We start from the raw sequence: 22,287 nt of genomic DNA on the forward strand, positions 1-22,287 counted from the left end.
GTAATATATATAAACAGTTCTGGTATGTGTGTAAATGCGTGTGATTCCTGTAAACAGTTCTGGTGCGTGTGTTAGTGCTTGTAATATATATAAACAGTTCTGGTATGTGTGTAAATGCGTGTTATTCCTGTAAACAGTTCTGGTATGTGTGTTAGTGCTTGTAATATATGTAAACAGTTCTCGTACTTGTGTTACTGCTTGTAATATATGTAAATTGTAAACAAAGCACAGTTGCATACACATTCCTATCACTGCCATTATGCCAAATTCTGAGCAAACCCCAATCTTCCTAGTTTGTCCATTTTTTAAATAGAAAAAAGTCAGTGTTCTAAAAGCATGAAATAAATACATTGCCTGACATTTAACACCGAGTTACTTCACCAGTTTCAACAGAATAATAATGGATGTGTTGTGTTCTGTGGATGAATGTTTCCAATCATACTGACATACGAACATGAAACAAAAAGTTTTGCAGCTTTGATCTGTAGTTACAATACCAATGCCAAGCTCCACAAGCCCATCTTAGTACTAAGACAGTTGGAAGTCCATATTGAAGCATGGGAGAACCACAGTCTTAGCGCCAGGATTGGGTTGTTGAAAGCCGCCAAGGAGTGTCCCTACGATCACCATCATAAAAAGAAGACGGACGCTTAGAATTAACCCAGTAGGAAATCTCTCAACTGACCATGTGACGAAGTCATTTTAAATTGTACACAATGACATGGACACAGATGACCAGTAATATTATGCCATATATTCAACAAGGGGTTACACACTCAACAGTCAATAACAAAGTTTCAGATTTTACACACCAGCAGGGTTATAACAAAAGAATGTCCTCTTTCACACAATGATCGACCCTCTCCTAGGCTCCTCACACTGGAATATATATCTCCTAGCATCATACACAGCTTACATTAAACTTCCTCAACAATGAACATGCCTGTTGTAAGAACTGTTTTTTATTTGGTTACTCTGTCAAATACAATTTCATCATACCAGGCCTTTTTTGATGAACAATGTCTGAATACCAGTAAAGTTTTTCATGGTTCTAAAATACTGGGTTACCAAAGGATATGAAGAAATCCCTAATGCAGATCTATACCTAACAATTTACCCACGATGACTTAATCTGAAGACTAGCTACTTCATTATTGGTGGGATATTGCATCTACCAGGTAGGAAACACATGTTAAAACATGTACTCAGGTGTGAATACAACATGGAGATGCTTAATACAGTGAGACCTTACTTATCCAGAAACTCCCATTCTGGACAATCTTTGTTTACAAATTAATTTACCTAACATTACATATACTCTGAAGACCGACTTATTTATAGACCAAATTGGCTTAATATACATAAAATTTGTATAAAATAACCTGGACAATCAGATGCATATTGATGATTGTATAGACCAAAACAAAGCACCCCACAAACGAGGAACAGTTATTCATTTATCTACTGGGTTGAGAAAGAGAGTATTTGGACTGTCATATTTAACTAAATTTAATCTAAATGAAGTCAGTTGAAGTTAATACTAACTAAAGTCATGCCATGGAATTAACATTGAGAGAATTCCATCAATTGTCTTGTAATAACCCTCAACTAACATGACAACTGGATATTTAATTACAGACTTGCACATGACAGGTGTCCAGATAACTAGGTTCCACTGTATAAGCAGGTACATCGTGTCTACATAAATACACATATAGTTCGTACTAAAACCATACTTGACAGGTGTGGACAATTTTGATCTGAGACACATGAATGTCACATCAGGTAACAATATAATGAAAATACAATAAAACACTAAATCTGGAACATGTTAGGATTTCGTAAAAAATACAGCTGACAATCTGTTTATTTCACATCAATTTTGAATCAGATAAGACAGAACTTCATTTAAAATGAGACAAACCATTTCAAGGATTAATAATTTCCTGAGAAAACAAAGCAAAAACTGTTGATATTTCCAAAACACAAATTCGATCACCAAAGAAAAACACATGCTGATTTAGAGCACATGTATGATTGATGTTGAAATATCTACGGGACAAGTTAAAATTCTCCAAAGAACAGTGTGGAAATATCACCTCACACTATTTCAGGTACAACTGATACAAACCCCATACAAAAACCATGCACTAACAAACATAAATGTCTGACATGACTATTATTCATCTTTATTAGTCTTTAAAAAAAACCAAAACAATTAAAACAGAATTCCCCTACGAAATAAACTTGGTATTTTTCTCTTATAGCTAACATCAAACCTTAGTACAGTAGAGGGCGTAACAGAAGTTGTTAGTAGCCATGTTCTAAAAAATGTTCTCACAGAATGGCACATACATTTTGCTGTTTCCAATGGTCAACAGCTACACTGAACTTTCTGTTTAAAGCAGGAAACTACAGAAGCTTGTTAGACGTTGCTGTCTACACAGGTCACAACAACAGGTGCTTGTGATACCAGTTCTTGGACAGGTAATTAAGTGGCAAATATAAACAAAGGAAATTCTACACTACATATAACTACAATAGTTCTAACACCATAATAGCACTTCACAAAATCATTTGACGCAAGGCCAAACAATAAGGACTTTCAGTTGAGAACTGACACGTCATGGGGGCCACTAGTCTCATGGACAGTGGGAATGAGTGACGCCCAATAATGAATTGATTATTCTAATTCTCAACACAGTTCCACAATGAACTGTGATGTGTGTGTACGACTTGCAACATGAACATGAAATAAGTGAAATGAGAGCTGAATGAAAAATGTGTAACCATATCCGATATCATCTTGACATATTGTTATCGCTCATTTCTTTCAGGCAAGACAAATCGTTAATCTTTGCTGTCATCATTCTTTTCTGGATCCACCTGCACAAGGTGATGTTGGTGCTACGACTATTGTAAGTTTCTGTTTTTACACGAGTTACGATAGTTGTAACACTAACATCCCCATGACAAGGGGGCCTGATGCTGGTTGCTGACAGACCATTGACAAAATAGGACATTTGTCCGTTTACTGGTTTATTTCCATCTTAAATTTATTAAAATACCTATCGTCAGTAGCTTCATAACTGAAATTCAATATAAAATAATGCTCCTTCAACACCAGGCACTGACCAGTGGGTAACAAACCCAATACATACCGTCTAGTCATAAATTCACAGAAAACAATTAGTTGTTATTTGTCATGTAATATGTCTTATTTACAAAAACTACATGCGCAAACAACAACCAAAAGTGAGATTAAGGATAAAAAATTTACAATTTAAAGTGACATTTCTGGAAGGAGAAAATGACACTAAAACAAATATCAACAGGCAACAAAGACATTAATAGAATTAAGTTATGGAATACTTGGGAAGGCAGAGCTCTCTTCAACTCACTCTCCAACTACATTGCTAGTCCAACTACATGTTTTGTCTTAGATTTGTTTAACATCTCCGTCTTGATCCTTTAACAAGAAGAACATTTCCCTGTCAACTGAAAATAATGTTGAGAGATGATTACACGGATTATGTGTTCACACATGGTATGATATATATATATATATGTATGTATATATTTATATAGTTCTCATGATACATGACCAATGCAGATGGGTGATGGCGGTAATGGCAAAACACCTGTTTATTACTACACCTTATTCTCAACAGTCCTAACAACAAACTAACAAATCATAAATGCCATTTCAACTTAGTATTAAAGCATTATCACAGCTTCAAAAGCTATATATACCATAACTAATGCATGGTTAATGACTGACTACTTCTGAGCAACCTTGACTGTAGAGCCTCAAATTGTACCAGGGCAAAAAAATATTCTTTTTAGTAAATAAGCAATAACTTGCTCCAGAGGGCATTTTTATTTCTCTGGTGCCAAAACCCCAACATGCCATAACAAGTTTGATAAAATAAAGCTATGGATAAGTGTGTAGTACAAATAAAATAAAATCTTAACAAATATCAGTTGAGTCAAAGAAACACTAGCAGGAATTTGCCTCAATGGTCACCCTATCTTTCCAGAAGCAAAACATACTTTGTGATGGCATTTTTGCTACCACTAATTTCAAGCCCTGTACACAACCAAATTGTCTTTTTCTAGTAGGAGCATTTGGATCTTTATTACTATGATTGTCCAATATTTCAACTTTATTGTCCACTCTTGGCGTAGTTTTCATGATTGGATGATAATCTAGTCAATCATCATACTGTCTTCTTCTTATTAAACACTTGATTCCTACAAACTTGTTCAACATATTAAAATAGCCTCTCAGTCATATCTCATTAAGATGTGGACTTTCCCAACAGTAAAACCTGTCCTAGCTTAAACGTTTGTTTAAAGGACTCTGTCTAGTCATGACTGCACAGTTCAACCAGTGTCCCGATCACAAGTCCAACAAAAAGCACAACTTCAACTATGGCATCGCTTTCATCCTATTTCCCTCAACACCACTTCCAGCAGTAAAACAGTTCAATCAACAGCTGTGATTATTCTATTAGCTTGCTTCGCTGGTCTCAATCTTAACTCGTTTAATTTCATTATCTTCAGATTTTCCGTCAGCTGATTCTGATTCTCGCTTCACAGCTCGAGCTCCTTGGGCAACATTAGTTACCTGGAAAAAAGAGAGAATTAATAGTTAATAATAACAGAGTGAGTGTGTGAGTTTGATAAAAGAGAGAATTAATAATTAATAATTATAGATTGAGAGAGTGAGTTTGATAAAAGAGAGAATTAATAATAAACAATTACAGAGTGAGTGAGTTATATTTTATGCCGCTTTATCAATATTCCAGGAATATCACAGCAGGGACACCAGAAACGGGCTTCACACATTGTACCCATGTCGGGAATCTAACCCGGGTCTTCGGCATAACAAGCGAACACTCTAACCACTAGGCTACCCGACCGCCCCACAATTGCAGATAAACAAACACTAGAGAAACAGTCGGATATGACAGCCGAAGGTCGTAGATGGCATAAACAACAAAAACAACATGTCACTTTGCATTCTTCACATTTGTTGCATATCAATTTTCATAACGATACATGCAGAAGTGCATTAACAGGGAAAAAATACTGCTGCAACAACAACTATTTTCCTAATCTGATTGCAATTTTCTGTGTTTTTAGAGATACCATAGCTGGGAGGACTGATGCAAAGTTCCAGCTTCATACACCTGGAAGTTCCAAAGGGGAAGTTGAAAGTGCAACAGCAAACGATGGAGGGACAAGATGGATGGCAGAGGGGCAGTCTAGTGGTCAAAGCATTCGCTTGCCACAAAGAAGACCCGGGTTTGATACCCCACACGGGTACAATGTGTGAAGCCCATTTCTGATGTCCCCCGTTGCTAAAAGCATTGTAAAACCAAACTCACTCACTCACTGGAAGGCAGACATGCCATAAAGCAATAATCTTAGCATAGGCCATAGGCACATTCTACATTACAGCGTATACAGTGTGAACTCACTTGCCTCATTAAATCCGGTGAGCTAAAAAGCTATCAACAAACTATCTAGCCTGCACTAGCAGCCTGTTTGCAACCTACCACATATTGTCCAGGTGCCTCATTAAGTGAGTGAGATGAGTTAAAAAGCTATCAACAAACTATCTAGCCTGTTTGCAATCTACCACATATTGTCCAGGTGCCTCATTAAGTGAGTGAGATGAGTTAAAAAGCTATCAACAAACTATCTAGCCTGTTTGCAACCTACCACATATTGTCCAGGTTTGACCTCGGTGGCGAGTGCCCCCGCTGCGTAGTTGCCCTGTGCCTGCATGGCCTGCATTGTTACTGGTTGAACCAGCTGCACTGCGGGCTGGGATATCAGGGTGAGTGGCTGAGTGGACATCAACGTGGCTGCCGACGTAGCCTGAGACACTGCTGCTATGGCCACCCCAGACTGACCAGTTGTGACCACCTGACTGGCCATTACCTTCACGGGTTTCAGAGCAGCCGCGTACTGGGGTGTCACCAGCGATGCTGCCTTTGTTGCACCTGGGAAGCAGGAAGTAATCGTGAAGTGAACATAGGACCATGCCATGTCTCACTGACTAGAGCAGCAACACTGACATACTATAATAGGGCGTCAATGTTGAAGAATTTCCTCTAAAACAGTGAAACTTTTCACAAAAGATTATTTCTCTAATCAAATTCCCCAAAATACATAATGGTTGGATAAACGATGAATAGACCCTAACACTTCACTGACAATTCCAGGTTTAAGTGCAAGATGAACAAATGGGTTTCCCTCATGACTTTCTTGCCTATAATTGATCATGTCATAAAGTCCATAACTTACAAAACATTCTCTAACTTTGACAATATCCATCTATTTGTATATATTTATGAACAATTATTGGAGTAATGATCCAAATACTAGACATACTTACCCTGAGAAAAGTCAGCATTTTCTTTCTTGATTTCTAAGTGTGTCCCGTTTGTTAAGGTGGTGCCTGCAATGGCGGGGCCATTAAGGATAACTTGTCCAGGGTTGGAGACAATGATCTGAGGTTTGGTGATGATGGGAGGCAGCTGGTGAATGGCTGTGCCATTGCTGGCTGTCACTGTCACTGGCGACAGCACCCGCGACCCTGAAAACAAACACTCTCTTATACATAGGGCGTCAATCTCTTATACATAGAGTGTCAATCTCTTATACATAGGGCGTCAATCTCTTATACATAGGGCGTAAATCTCTTATACATAGGGTGTCAATCTCTTATACATAGGGTGTCAATCTCTTATACATAGGGTGTCAATCTCTTATACATAGGGTGTCAATCTCTTATACATAGGGTGTCAATCTCTTATACATAGGGCGTAAATCTCTTATACATAGGGCGTCAATCTCTTATACATAGGGTGTCAATCTCTTATACATAGGGTGTCAATCTCTTATACATAGGGTGTCAATCTCTTATACATAGGGCGTCATTGAAGTTAATTGCAACCAAAGGCAGTACCAGGTGGAAGGGTGTAAAGATTCACTGAGGTTTTGTTGCACTGCAATACAATGCACTGGGATGGAAGCACTGTATCAGAGGGTCATGTACCAAGCAAAGCCATTCAAGCATGCTTAACATTTCATACAAGACGTGTAGATGTTATTAAAAGACATGAAAATGAACTGTTAAAGCTATGAGTTCAAAGTAATTGTTCTTATTCAGACTCAAGTTTATATAAATATGGTTTTGACTGAACCTCTGCTAGATTCTTTACATGTACAAAATGATGGTAAGTGTCTTCATTTATTATCCATAGGGTCAGAAATTATCAAGTCCATAAAAGTCATGTGTGCACTGGTGCAAATATCACTTGTCGTGCACCAGTGTATTGTTTGTCAGCAAGACAGCACTGTTGGTGTCATTGGAATCTTCTCGTGATGTAAGGTTGCAATGACATCCCACTAGAAATGACATCATAGCTGAAGACTGTTGACGTCATTCAACGATTGAGGTTTTCTAAGACATCGGTCATGATCAGTGCATTTTTCTAAAGGGGAGCTCAAAAGGATTAAGAAATAATGGGTAATGAAATTAAAGAAGATTTTATGAAAGTTGTGTACATATTCCTGTACTACCCTCGCTCTCTCAATACAAGTCTGACATGATCTGTATACTATCTTCAGCGTTCCCGTTTACCGGTAATTACCAGTTTTTTACTGGTAAAATTAGGCTTGGACCAGTCACTCATGTGACTGCCAGTCCCTGTGGACCGGCAAATAAAGTACCTTAAAAATCTTTGCTGTTGATGAAAACATTTGTGATATTCATATAAGTACATTTTTCGAACAAAGTCAGCTTGTCTGTTACCTTCAGGGTTTATCTATGTCTAGGTTAAATATCCATATGTTGTGACTGAAGTTTGTGTGAATGACACATAGATCTAAGAAAGTTACTTCAGGGATGACATCTTTGCACTGAACATGCTGAACATGATGTTGAAAGAATTAATACCAAATAATTTCATACGTTTTTTTTATTTTTGAAAGTTGGGACTGGTAGTTTTTAGAGTTGCCAAATTCAAAAGCCAACGACGGGAACGCTGTATCTTGTCATCTTCCTACCTACATATGCATTGTACAAGGCCTAAGTGTATCAATTCAGTTCTAATTGGAACCAAGCATAGGTCTACAAGTTTCCATCTGACAAAATCAACATTTCATGAAATTTGCACTGAAGTCCAAAAATAACAGCTCTCATTGACAACTTTTCAATTGAAGCGACATCTCCACCACAGGATGAGTGAAGGAGCAGTCACCTGGACATATAGGTAGGTAGCACTGATGCAACTCTAGCTAAATCATTATCAAGCAGGATAATATCAGGACAATTCAGTTTGATGGGTGGGTGGGTGGGAGTCATGTGTCGATACTTAAGGAAACATTTTTTTATCCTACACCCGACTAGTATACATACCTGCAGGAGAGCCAGGTGCTGACTGAGTAAATCTAAGTTCGGCAGCGATGGACTGAAGATTTGGCTGCTGCAGCTGATGAGGTGGTTGGAGATGACTTGACTGAGCCACTTCTGCTTCTGAGGCTGCCTCAGGTATTGGACTACCTTCCCGAGACATGGAGTCAGGTGTGAACGCACCGGACATGTGGCTAGGCGAAGCTGGTGCTGACCTGGAAATGTGAACGAGGCAGTGAGCGAATGCTGGTTTATTCTGCAGTCAGAAAGTTTTCATTTCTGTAAATAACCAAAGATGGATGCAGCAGATCTGTGTCAGCAGCAAGAGAAACACCCCATGCCGTCAGAGATGAAGACAGTCAGCCAGGCCACACATTGTAACCACCCAACCATCACTAGGCATCTCTAATAACAAGTATGAGACACTTGGGTCCTGTCGTGACCTACAATTCCCATGGGGCAACTCTGACAGTCAAAACAGCCTTTGAAATTCATACTAGTCTGCAAGACTACTAAATTGTGCTGAGGTCAAGTAAAAATCCAATGATGGTGGTCCACATTGACCAGCAGCATTTGCAGGCAATAATTCTGAACCAGTTCTCAATACTTCAGTTTTGCTAAAAATAGGACCTGAAAACTGATGGATAATGGAAACAGCAAACATTTCTCTCTCGGTCAAGCAGGACTAGGTACAAACTCTGTGGACATAAGGTTTACACTAGTCCTCTGGACTAGACAAAAAGTTTTTTTTAAAAAGTTCCAAAAGTTTTACTTGTTACAATGCACACTCTGAATGTCAAATGAACTCCTAGCTCAGATTCAACAGCAACAGCCGCAACCTGACGTTATCATAATGAAAATTTACTAAGTCGGTAGATCTCTCTGGAGTGAGTTAGTGAGTAAGGTTTTACGCCGCTTTTAGCAATATTCCAGCAATATCACGGTGGGGAACACCAGAAATGGGCTTCACACATTGTACCCATGTCGAGAATCGAACCCGGGTCTTCGGCGTGACGACGGAATGCTTTAACCACTAGGCTACCCGACCGCCCAGATCTCTCTGGAACCAGTACTGTCTGTAGCAGATCTCTCTGGGACCAGTACTGTCTGTAGCAGATCTCTCTGGGACCAGTACTGTCTGTAGCAGATCTCTCTGGGACCTGTACTGTCTGTAGCAGATCTCTCTGGGACCAGTACTGTCTGTAGCAGATCTCTCTGGGACCAGTACTGTCTGTAGCAGATCTCTCTGGGACCAGTACTGTCTTAACCAGAAGATTGTTCTAGGATCAGTACTGTCTGAACCAGAAGATCTTCATGGAACCAATACTGTCTGAACTAGAAGATCTCTCTGGGACCAGTACTGTCTGTAGCAGATCTCACTGGGACCAGTACTGTCCACACAAGAAGAAGATCTCTCTGGGAACAGTACTGTCTAACACCAGTGTTGTCTGGAGCAGATCTCTCATGGGACCAGTACTGTCCAGACCAGATCTATCTTAGACCAGTAGTCTGAAGCAGATCTTTCTTGGACCTGTACTGTCCGGATCAAGAGGATTCCTTGTATTGGAGTGAGTGCATATAGTTTTATGGTGTTTGGCAATGTTCCAACAACAGGGAAAATCAATGAGCTATGTGTGTGATCAAACCCGGGTTTCTCCATGAGTGCAGTTTTTTCCCCATTTGGCTACCCTACCACTCTAACATATTGGACATGTGAGAAATTAAATGACCAGCATGTGAAATATATGAGTGATTCAATGACAGATGAGGTCACAGTGAGAAACCAGCCACAGACTTGGAGGTTCTTCATGGCTTTGACAAGAGCAGACATATTGTGTAAACACATACTGATGTCCTTTCTACCACTGTCTACAAGACACTGAACACTGAAAGAGAAGGGGATATTCCACGTTACTGACCGTGTTGAGAGTCCTCCAAACGGTGTTCGGAAGCAAGGCACATGCCTCTGTCTCCGTCTCCTAAATGCTTGTGCAGTTAATTTAGCTTCAGATGCTGGGTCAATCCTCCAAAACGATCCTTTACCAGGTTCTTCTTGTGATCTTGGAACTTTCACAAAGTAGCGGTTCAAAGAAAGATTATGACGGATTGAGTTCTGAAATAATGAAATATATGCTATAATGGAACCATATTGTTTATTGAAGTAAAAGCAATTTAATATCACACAGCATCCAAATATAATTATTGACTTGGCGCATGGCTCAATAAAGTTCACCAATTTGCAAGAATAATAAGTTTTAGAACAATGGCACCATTGTACATGTGACGGACACAGGTGACAAACATACTCATTCCACAACTTCGACATCACTGAATAATCGCTTTGGTCCAAGTAGAGCTTTGTCATAAAGTTAACAAGAGCACACAATCAAATGTTATTAACTAATAAAAATACAAAAACAAAAAAACACTTAACTTTTAAAATACTAGCTAACCAACCCCATTAACCTGAATCTGAATGAAGAGACTCACCTGCCAGCCCTTGTCAGCTGTTCTATAATATGGATAATTTTTGGTAATAAAAGCATAAATTCCACTAAGAGTCAGTTGCTTATCAACTGCCGATGTAATGGCTTGCACTATTAGCTGGGCATATGAATATGGTGGCTTGGACTCATCCTTCGGCCCGTCCCCACAGGCAGAAACTACTTGAGCGTCTTTGTCATCCTTAGGATCAGCTGCAGCAAACACAGCATTTAAATCGGGAACAAAACTACGATGACTAGCTCCTCCTCGAGGACTGGTAGGACAGGAGTTGGCCGCACTGAAACCATACACACCAAAGGCATAAGAATATAGAACCAGTTATAAATTCAACCACATTTATACTCGATTCCACGCAATGAATAACAATGATGATGATGTATGATGGTTGACGCCGTACTCACCAATATTCCAACTATATGACGGCTGTCTGTAAATAATTGAGCCTGGACCAGACAATCCAGTGATTGGCATCACGAGCATCGATCCACGCAATTAGGATACGATGACATGCATCAACTAAGTCAGCGAGTCTGACCACCCGATCCCGTTAGTCGCCTCTTACGACAAGCATTGTCGCCTTTTACCGCAAGCATGGGTTGCTGAAGACCTATTCTACTCTGGAACTTCACGGGTCACACATCAGGAAGGCCCCAAACTGACCACTAAACTCATATTCGCCCTCTAGTGTTCTTACACAAGTGTGAAGAAACTAATTTGTTTTAATGTCCTGCCAAACTGCTTTGATGCTTCATTCAATAGTCAACTCGGCTAAGCACTCAAAACAATGAAAATATAAACAGTAAAACATATCCACTAAATCATGTAACATATCAATTTGAATATGAGTTCTTTTCCTAAACTTACTGGCCAACCTCATTATTTAATGATAAAAAATAATCCATACTACAAGTTCAACTGAAAGATATTTTTTTATAATAATTTGATTACCTACATACAAGACAGAATATACAGCACAAACAGTCAGGGATTTCTGGCTATGTCTGTACAACAGACAATGCTGAACTTGGAGAAGTAGAAAACAAGTTTTGTTTGCAAACTGCACAAAGTGTTATTTTCTTATATTCTGCAACATCAATAATGTGTGTTTTACCTTATTGTGCCTGTGGGAGAGGGGCAGGGGCTGCTAGCAACATGCTCCACTTTCGGTATGTCAATCCTCAGGGGAGCCAACGCTGTCTTCTTCTTAGGAGAGGCATTCCCTGGGCTTTGTGTAGGTGGTGGAGGGGTTTCTTCTACCAGAGAATGGAATACTATTTTGATATTGGTACTTGGGAAGCGAAGTATGCATCTGAAAAAACAAAACATGAAAACAATCACACATAATGCTACATCTACAGTGATATGTTGCTGTTGTTTCAGGGCTCCATATAATTTTAAGCCATAAAGTATTTACTCACATGTCGTCAATCACATAGGGTAATATTACTTTTCTTTGCATATTCAAAATATTTTACTTCCTTGGATCCAGCCATCCGGGTAGTCATAAACCAATGAGAAGGCATTTTGAAACGTAATTCTGCTTTATATGTGGTTTCCTGAAGCATCTGATTTCTTCTGTTCATGTGTTGCCCCAAGTGTCAAGTAAGCTCACAACAGTGACACACGTGTCAATGGCAATAACCATGACATGCGGGACCTAGCACTTTTGAGCCGGTTACACTGGCTACATATAACAAGAAAAAAAAGTGAGCGTGGCTCACTAATACCCCCGACCCGCCTAGTGTGTCAGTAGATTCAAATTAAATAGCTAGGACAGGGTTAGGGTTTGAAAAATTCATTAAAAAATGGAAAATTAATAAAAACATTTTTTTTCATTTGACTGCACCCCTCCATATGACACAGATTATATGAACTAAGTTTAAGATGAATCCACTGAATAGTTTAAGAGAAATCTCACAGACAAAGTTTTCGGACGGACGGACAGACGGACCCTTGGTATAACAATATACCCCCGACATTTTGTCAGGGGGTATAATAAAGTATGCCACAAGTCATTTTGGTTAATCAAGTATGATTTCTGGGTGTGCATCAGGTACCTGCCTGGAGCTTATTTTAACTGTGCCATTATGATTTAAACTGTTGTTGGCAGTAACATGGCACTCTAATGCAAGGAATTTTGAAACCTGTTGACTGATGTAGAAAATAAGGTATAATCTTCCTTGTTTACTCTTCTAAAACACAGTTGTTATGAGTACATCGGTGTAGGTAATGCCTGCATTTGATCAGTTAATACAGATGAGTAAAGATTTTCAGGTACTGAAACTGAAAAGGCTACATTCTGTAGTTACGCACTGTTTACTTAAAACTATTGATTTTCTCAAAATAATTTCATGCGTATTTGTATGCAAGCAACTCCAAAGTAATGGGGTCATGGTGATCTATTATCTGTATTTCACGCTAATATACAGCTTATCTTGAGTGTGGGATTTTCCATTTTTAAGCTCATTACCACTGACCACCATTCTTTGCTCTAGATAAAGGCTCTATCGGTGAATGTATGGCTAGAAATATTACAGATCAAAAACAATTATATTAGGAAGTGTACTAATACATTAATAAACATGATAAATGAGTAAATATGTTCTAATTCTTAGTCCATATCATTCATGTTTACAGAATGATATCGGTCTTCAAAATATACTTCCGTGATCTTATTACATAGGAAAGGTAAAAATCAGTATGTATGGGCAATTGTTAAACAGCTATTGTACTTTCATTTATTTGATTGGCTAATATTGATCAACGAAGAATGCAGAGCTCCACATAACATTTTGAGAAATTGAGTTTTTAATCTAGGGTTTTTATTTTAATTGGGTTATTACATTTTTCATTGGGAACCAATATTTTTTCACTCATCTATTCATCACTCTATTAGGTATTTCCCCAAAAGAGAGAACATTTAAAGATTGAAAAAATATGAAATAATGTTTTAGATGTAGATAACCATGATAATTGTTCTAAATATAGAGGCTTGACTCTGAAAGTAAATAAGCTCGTAACTGTATCAGAAATTAGCCCATTTGTATGCATTGGGTATTTAATTTATGCGTGCTGTTTAAATATATTTTAGTTTTTCATTCATTAAGTGAAAGTATTTGGGTTTTGAATATGGGTGCAGGGAGGGGGGGATTTTTATGCAAATATGCTGCTTAACTGTAGCTCTATGAATGACCCCGCTATTTAAACTAATTGTTTTGTGACGAAAATGTCGAAACAGTGAATTTAGTAAGAATCCCTTTCGCAAAGTTGACGTGACTGACTGCTGAGTTGTTGACTACCAAACAAAATATGGTTGTGGGGTTTATCTATGAGCTAATAGATAATGGCAAATGTATCACACTGGTGGAATCAAACTTGAAGACTGCACAGAAAACCATGGCAACAGTATATCGGGCAATCCTGTGATTGACAGCATGAACATTGACCTATGCCATTGGGATACAATGACATGCTCCAACCATGTCAGTGAGCCTGACCACCCCATTATGTTGCCTTTTACAGTTTTGTATCAAAAAGCAGTGTTTGATTTCCAAACAGCCTTATTTGAACAAACCCATTCTCAGTGTCAACATAACCATGATAACTGCAATACAAATGGTGACTGAGCATGAAGAAGCATTTGTAATTGCCTCACCCTAGAATGAGAATTACAATGATGAAATCAGATTTTTGGCTTTTAACAAGTTCAGTTAGACATGACAGTGATTGGATGTGGTGACGACTCCCATACAAAGTTGAATTACAGCCTTTACATCAGTAAATCCTCCCCCCTCTCCCCCTCGTGGCAACAAATGGCCATGTCAAGGCTCAGCACATTTGGCTTAAGAAAATAAAATACTAATTCAACATGTCAGGGTGTTCAGAGTTCTGTTTTCTTCCACCCTCGCTCCTAGTGCATGCTGCAGTTAAGAAATGACTACAGAACCGGCAAACTGGCTGCAACACTCACTGGAAAATTATTTTACAAAACCGACATGATCAAATCTCAGATAATGTTTGTTTGCTCATCATATGGCACAATTTTATATTACACTAAGCAGTGACTGTGTCCTGGGTCAGTACATTTACATTTCAACATTATTGTAACACACGATCATTATCACCTCGTGATGACTACCATGTGACAACTGGAATGTGTTCTACTCTAAAAACATATGTCTCCCTCTCCTTTTATTGATACATTAGTTATAGTTGTTACTACAAATATGCTTGCAAATCCGAAAAAAAAAATTCTGGTTAATGCATTAATGAAGCAACACTACAGCTGATGCCTTGATGACACTTTATGACAGATAACACTATTGAACTTGTAACAGCAGTTTGGATGATAGATTGTAAGTGCAAGTAGATGTAGCCATAACAAACAATCATTGGCTTTATGCTTAGTAGAAAGACTCTTACCAATTTCCAAATTGTTTCCATGGAAACACAAGAAGTAAAAGCAATTGAAAAGGCAACAGTTGAGCTTGTGGTCATTGTACATGGATAGTTTCATGAAAAAATATTATCTGGTTCAGAAATGAAGCCTGGCGTTGTTTGAGACTAAGTACAAATTGTTTCCATGGAAACTTAACAAAATATAATTTAGAAAAATAGCAAAAGGCACCAGTTCAGCTGATGAACAATGCATATACTAACCTTCATTGAAAAATGTTGAAAGGTTTTCAAGTTATGGTCCGGAAACGAACCCTACCCTCATTTACAACCAAGTCGAAATTGTTTCCATAGAAACATGAAATTTTGAAGAAGAGAGAGACACTCACATATAGTAAATCATGATAATCTCACAACCAAAGATTGTAATTTTGACCCTGGCTCTAAATGCAATCATCCTCCCACTTTGTCCTAACTAACACTACACCAACACACCTTCGTTCCGAGTTGACCAATCCTGCCCCTCATGCAGATCGAAAAATATATGCCATAAGCCCATATCTGTAGTTGTCTGTGCAAGTGTCCTACTACACGATGGCTTATGTGGGTAAGATTTGCACATCTAAATTGTCTGTTTGCACATCAGTAACAGTATGATCAGATGATGATGTCATGTTTTACATTTGTCAACTTCGATCATGTTGGGCAGGATGGGCAGTTCCGATTTCATGTTTCTGAATGGAAAAATGATGGCAGTTTTCCAAAATCTTTATGCTTGTATTTATGGTCCAAACTTTCAAGATGCTGCCATGAGGACATAAACTGTTATGGCATGAAGACCTCCATGATGTTCTGTAACCCTTGGAAACCAGACTATATCCACCTTCTTCTTAGTCATATGCTTATAGCCTTTAGAGTAAACTGAGCGCTTGGACTGCCTTTTCCAACTTTCTTACAGAAATGTATGTGTATGCAAATTAATCACGAAGAGGTATTTGGTTTGCTAACATGTTAATAGCGATTTGTAGTGTACGTGAACAGGAACATTGTGTGAAATTAAAGAAATTGTATGTCAATTTGTTTAGATATGGTATACATGGTATGAATTTAAAGCAAGTGATATTTTAAGTCTGTTTGTGGAATATTTTACCAAATGCACTTTTGCACCCTGCACATGCACAAACCATGTAAACCATGCCAATCATGCTGCCTTGAACAAAGTAAGAGAAGCTTAAAGCCATGATCATGCTGATAACCATCTTCAATCTCACAGCCGTTTTAAGACTTAATTACATGTTTTTCACTTTTCTCAACATGAATATGTATATTGAACAGAAACACTAAACATTTTTTCAAGCTCACGCAATATTTGTTGAAATGCTGTTCTTATGCAGTGTGTGGGTTATATATGATGGGTTATGTATGATAATATATAAAAACCTGTAAATGGACAGTTCAGTAACTAGACAATAACATATTTGTATTAAAAACTGGCATGAGAGTGCAAAAAAGGGATGACTATTATATGATGTTCACAATACAAAACCACAACCTGGCTGTAACGTGTCACATGCATGAGCATTAAGTGCAAATTGGTTACATGAATATGTCTAACCTACTCAGGTTAACATGGTTAAAAGTTCACCTGAAATAAGTATATCTATCTGTAAAACCATGCAATGAGAAACCTGATCTGCCCAAAACTTCGTCTTATTTGCATATTAAACCATTTGCATATTAGACCAGACAGTTTAGAAAATGAAATTAATTTAATGGATAACTGGCACAGAAAAGCCTAACATTGTTTAAGTAGCACTTCAAGTGTCTGGTCAGTCTCCAGATGATGCTTATAGCAAGGAATATCATGCTTAAACTTTCAACTTCATCCATCATGCAAGTGTTGAGAAAAAAATGAAAAAGATGGTAAAACCACCACTTAGTGCCTGAACATTATACATGTTATATAAGCAAATCATGAAAGAAATATAATTCTACTTGTCTGTGGCATTTATATAACCATTCATGAGACATGAACTATGATTTGTGAGAAAATAATTTGGCCTATTATATTTCAGTTTCTTAACATGTATAACAATAAGGAAGACCTAATGAACATGTGTCCCTTTGTGGTAAGGAAAACCAACAGAAGGCTTTAGTTCAATTCATCAACATGATCAAGCAGTCCTAGTTGACCAGACAAACCAATTACAAATAGCTCCAAAAACTAAACAAACTATCTCTACTATCATCCTTGGTAGAGGGGGCGGTCGGGTAGCCTAGTGGTTAAAGCGTTCGCTCGTCACGCGGAAGACCCGGGTTTGATTCCCGACATGGGTACAATGTGTGAAGCCCATTTCTGGTGTCCCCCGCCGTGATATTGCTGGAATATTGCTAAAAGCGGCGTAAAACCATACTCACTCACTCACTCCTTGGTAGAGTCACCTTTGCCCAATGTCAGCTTGATGAAACATGGCAATGAACAAAACAGACTATGGCAAAATCTCACATGGGCTTATACTGTTAGCCTGTTATCAGCTAAGGTCAGATAGAAATCCCAAGATTGAACGCTTACAATATGAAAAGAATCTATCACAAAACAAATATATTGCACAGATAAACATGACAAAGTATTTGGATAAAATCTTTCCTTATGTCCCATATGACTGTATTATAGCTTTTATCATTCTTATCTTCCCATCCCTCAAGTCAATATGATCAAAACAATTCAATTTATCCTTAAAATATTAAATTATTCATAGTTGTAATTTGTAAACCACAATCTAAACCATGCAAACACTAGGTAAATCATACATCAATGCACAAAAAAACAAGAGTACAAGTCAAAATCTGATAATTCTGAAATGATGGCAAAAGAAGTTTATTTGATTTGTGGAGGTTCAAAATATAAGTAATTTCTGTAGATAACAAAAAACAAAATTCTATAAGCTCACCCAGAGGACATTGTACCAGATTAGGGCTTCAGACCTGCATGACAGTCGGACTGGTCACTAATGTTTATCTTCAATGTCAAATCAAATACATGTAATCATGAAATATATAACTACCGTATATACCATGATTACAATGTCAATAGGAAAAATGTAGGTGTTAATTATTTCCAATGGAAGAATTTTACGGTGGCAATCACATTCTCCCACTTTATAAATGCAGAAAAAAATTCTTCTGTTTAATGCATAATTGGAGAGAACACTTACTCAATTTAACAAAGTATTTTTTCCTTTAAAGCAACTGAAAAGTACTTTATTTAGAATCTAAGCATATCATACAATGAATAATACCTTAACAATAAATAACAGGCTTAATGTTCAAGTGTTTCTTTCAACCTGATTTAACAGTGATTCATACAAAAAACAACAACTGGCTAATCAAGTCAAAGGGACTGATAACAGACAGTGATGTCACATACACTGTAAATATGTTATTAGGTTCATTTGCAGTATTACTCAGAATTACTCACAATGGTATGACCAGATTATTTGTTTATACTGCCTTGCTGGATATGACCAGACTATGTTGATATATGGCATTATGTAAACTAACACAAGAATAAGGAGACAATTTTTCAATGAAGCAGAAACATAATAATTACATTTCATTTTAAAAATTGATTCTCACTACACAATTTGTATTTATTATCAGCATATTTACATGTCCCAAGGTCTTCCATGTTTATAAACAAAGTATAGCCTTACATCCTTCCGAAACTGGTCCATAATTCATGGCCACATCAATGTTAAGTTTGGTGAAAAATCACTAAAAACAATTCATATAATTTTGTTTAGTGTGGCCGCTAAGAAACACGATAACCCTTAAATAAAGACTGGAATGCAAATACACAAGCTAAGGTGACCTCATGAGGACCAGTTTCCAACTGTCAAAATACATACATCCTTTTCTACCATCTATTATGCATCCGATAATCATATCATTGCCACCTGCCATTAGCCATATCCTTAATAAAAGATCCAACAAATACATAGTTGTTTGGTGTAGTGATGCGAGACTCCAGTCATTAAAATCAATGCAAGACCAGACACCGGTATCTTCTATTTTTGTTTACATAGCCGCCATGATGAATCGAGCACATGGTAACAAGGTTATCAACACGGCGAAGTAAAATGTCTAAAACGAAATAAAGGTACATGATTTCGTTAAGACATTGATGAATATAATTGACCTGACATTTAAGCTACCATAAGAATGACGAATCAAGCGACGATAACATGTCAGATACCGCTCGCGGCACAGACATGCCGCCAGTTGAGGCGGGCACTTGCAAAACAAAACAACTTACGATCGAGGAAGTTGCAACGGGGGTGCCCCTTTCCGCTGGAAAATGCCATCTATAAACACGCCGTTTTTCCCGTTGCATTTCATGTAGAAATTAGGCTGATCATAGAATATTTCAAGATGCACCCTGGATATGAAGCTCGAATGTCCCATATTGACATCCACTTCGCCTTTACTGCTATTGCGACCAATGGTGATGCGATTTCCCCGCATCATGTATTCGAAGTCCCTGCCTTCTAACCGCGCGATGGCGGTTCCCTTCGATTCTGGGGTCCATGAAATTTTGGATGGACTTGCCGGGGCTGACTTGAGGGCCAATAAGGCATATGCGTCGTTATCCGACGGTTGACTATACGTAGACATTGTGAATGACTCGTGTTTTCCAACACCAAAATGGAGGAAAACAACTTGCCTGTTTACATCAAGAACTACACCCACAATGCACCGCGAAAGCGTGGCCACGGCATGGGAGAACATAATGCTATTTTCAACACTACTGTTATTCAACTTACTTGTCAGCGGTAAAGTCACTGCGTCTGAGTCGCATTATCTTAAAAGCAAAACGAATAAACACAAACACCCAGAATTACATTACTTGAACGAACATTTTTTATTATCATTTCTTTTAATCATATTATAGATTAAAATTAAAATTCATGTCTCTTACATTAATATATCGATATCCCGGTACCTTTGATATTCATAATAAATTGAAAATGAAATTGTTTTACAATTTACAGTCGACGCCCAAATCGTTTCAATAATTTTCATAGAGCTGGTATTAAATCGCATAATTTGACAGAATACACACCCAAACACATCTTGTCGTAAATTTAACTATTTGAAAACTAATTATTTGAACACAATGTCGATCTATTGAAATCACGAAGCGTATCAACAAACCGATTAAATATTTAAACTATATTAGTTATTGAATTGGCAATGCGTAAGCACTTGGATTAGAACTTATAAGAAAAGAAATCACGTGTAAGAAATATCTTAAACAGCACAAATTGTTACAATCATAGGATCTTTCAGATTCCTATCGTGAAAACATCTAATATTTAGCAGCAGATAACCGGGTTTGTGGTTTACGTACATCCTAGCATATGTCCTACTGACCGAATATTTAATTTTATATGTAGATTCTTTATGACCTGTCTTGCATGGAAGAATCAACTTGGTATTATACGAGTGCTTCCCTTAAACACGCTAGTTCCCGATGAACTATGCCTAAATATAGACGATAAACATTCAAGTTCTGATGTGTCTATTTTCTTTAATCCAAACACACGCTGTAAATGTACCAATGCGACATGAGTGCGTTGTATAAGAAGCGGGTTATCGTCACCGGGAGATAATATGTGTGCTATATGCCACCCCAGACGCAAGAGAGATTTGCGCATGCTCAGGTCATTTGCACCAAACTACATGTATTGACATGATGCCGGTTTTAGACCGTGAAAGCGTTTACAATTGGTGAGGTTTTAAATGTAAAGTGGAATATTCTGTCATTGCATTTCTCTTTTTTTTAAATTTTTAATTGAGTTTTGTGACATTTTACATTTATTTTTACACATAATAGATTTACTTGGTGTTAATCGTGTTAAGTACGTTTGTCTACAGCATGCTATATTTTAATTGATTTTCTCGAAAAGACGAAGAAAGATTACATGATACTATTTCAAGCGAATATCATACAGCAAAAATAATCACTGCCGAACCTGTGCATTATTCGGAAGTAAAAATATGTCGCGGGGACAACAGTACTCATTCGATCGCCGGGTCTCAGCCAGTCCGTGACCCAGATACATCTTTGACCTACTTATATATATACAGCTGAGGTTTATGTTTGTTTACAAGCCGAGGCCAGTGTAACCGCTGTGCGTTGCCGATGTGAGCCTCTCGATGTAAAGGATTAATTGTGGAACATAATAACTGCAGTGAATGTGAGCACAGTTACCTAGTTACCTGACATCTTCTAATGGAATAAATTGGGCAAGGTTGTCCAAATAAAGAGTACTCTATTTGTATTCAGAGTGCACTGAGATAATGACTTTTCACCGCTGGATGCATATAAGATGGTCATGCTGACAAAGTTTGCAGAGTAAAGATAGAGTGGTGTACTGCAGAATGACATTTGCACGCGACAGAACTGTTTGACAGTTTCACATTTGTCACATTACTTTCATCATTAAATACTTAACTAGATCTACAATTAACAAATTAAGATAAATACGGTAATTTTCATTATTTTTTAGCTGCGTTAATTGGGGTTGGAAAAAATCTTCGTTCCGGAGGAAATGTGGAAAGGTGTTTTTAACCATTCTGTTAAGTGATTGTTACATGAACATGACGTGCATGCATGCGTCAGCCAGGGTAACAAAAAGTACCATCTTCTAACGTCTTTGTGTTTAAGTGAGTGATTATGATTTTACGCCACTTTTAGCAATATTTCAGCAATATCACGGCGGTGAACACCAGAAATGGGCTTCACACGATGTACCTATGTCGGGAATCGAACCCGGGTCCTCGGCGTGACGAGCGAACGCTTTAACCACTGGGCTACCCGACCGCCCCCTTTTGGTATGACGCGGCCGGGGATCGACCTCCCCAAAGAAGTAACAGGCAGATGGCACTGCCTC

General features: G+C 38.0%; 1 protein-coding gene across 1 annotated transcript; it reads right to left on the reverse strand.

The window, feature by feature from the left end:
- Positions 1-44: 44 nt before the first annotated feature.
- On the reverse strand, positions 45-20,067 carry LOC139469495 (forkhead box protein K2-like). The gene is made up of 8 exons (XM_071251681.1): positions 19,647-20,067; positions 12,048-12,245; positions 10,922-11,213; positions 10,351-10,544; positions 8,438-8,646; positions 6,410-6,610; positions 5,731-6,014; positions 45-4,630 (listed from the first exon to the last, which is right to left on the reverse strand). The coding sequence occupies exons 1-8, from the start codon at positions 20,003-20,005 to the stop codon at positions 4,514-4,516; spliced, it is 1,854 nt and encodes a 617-aa protein (XP_071107782.1). The 5' UTR covers positions 20,006-20,067; the 3' UTR covers positions 45-4,513.
- Between the last annotated feature and the right edge of the window lie 2,220 nt (positions 20,068-22,287).

Source organism: Haliotis cracherodii, unplaced genomic scaffold (genome assembly GCF_022045235.1).
Source record: "Haliotis cracherodii isolate W230 unplaced genomic scaffold, xgHalCrac1.p SCAF_2, whole genome shotgun sequence".
Classification (NCBI taxonomy): Eukaryota; Metazoa; Mollusca; class Gastropoda; order Lepetellida; family Haliotidae; genus Haliotis; species Haliotis cracherodii.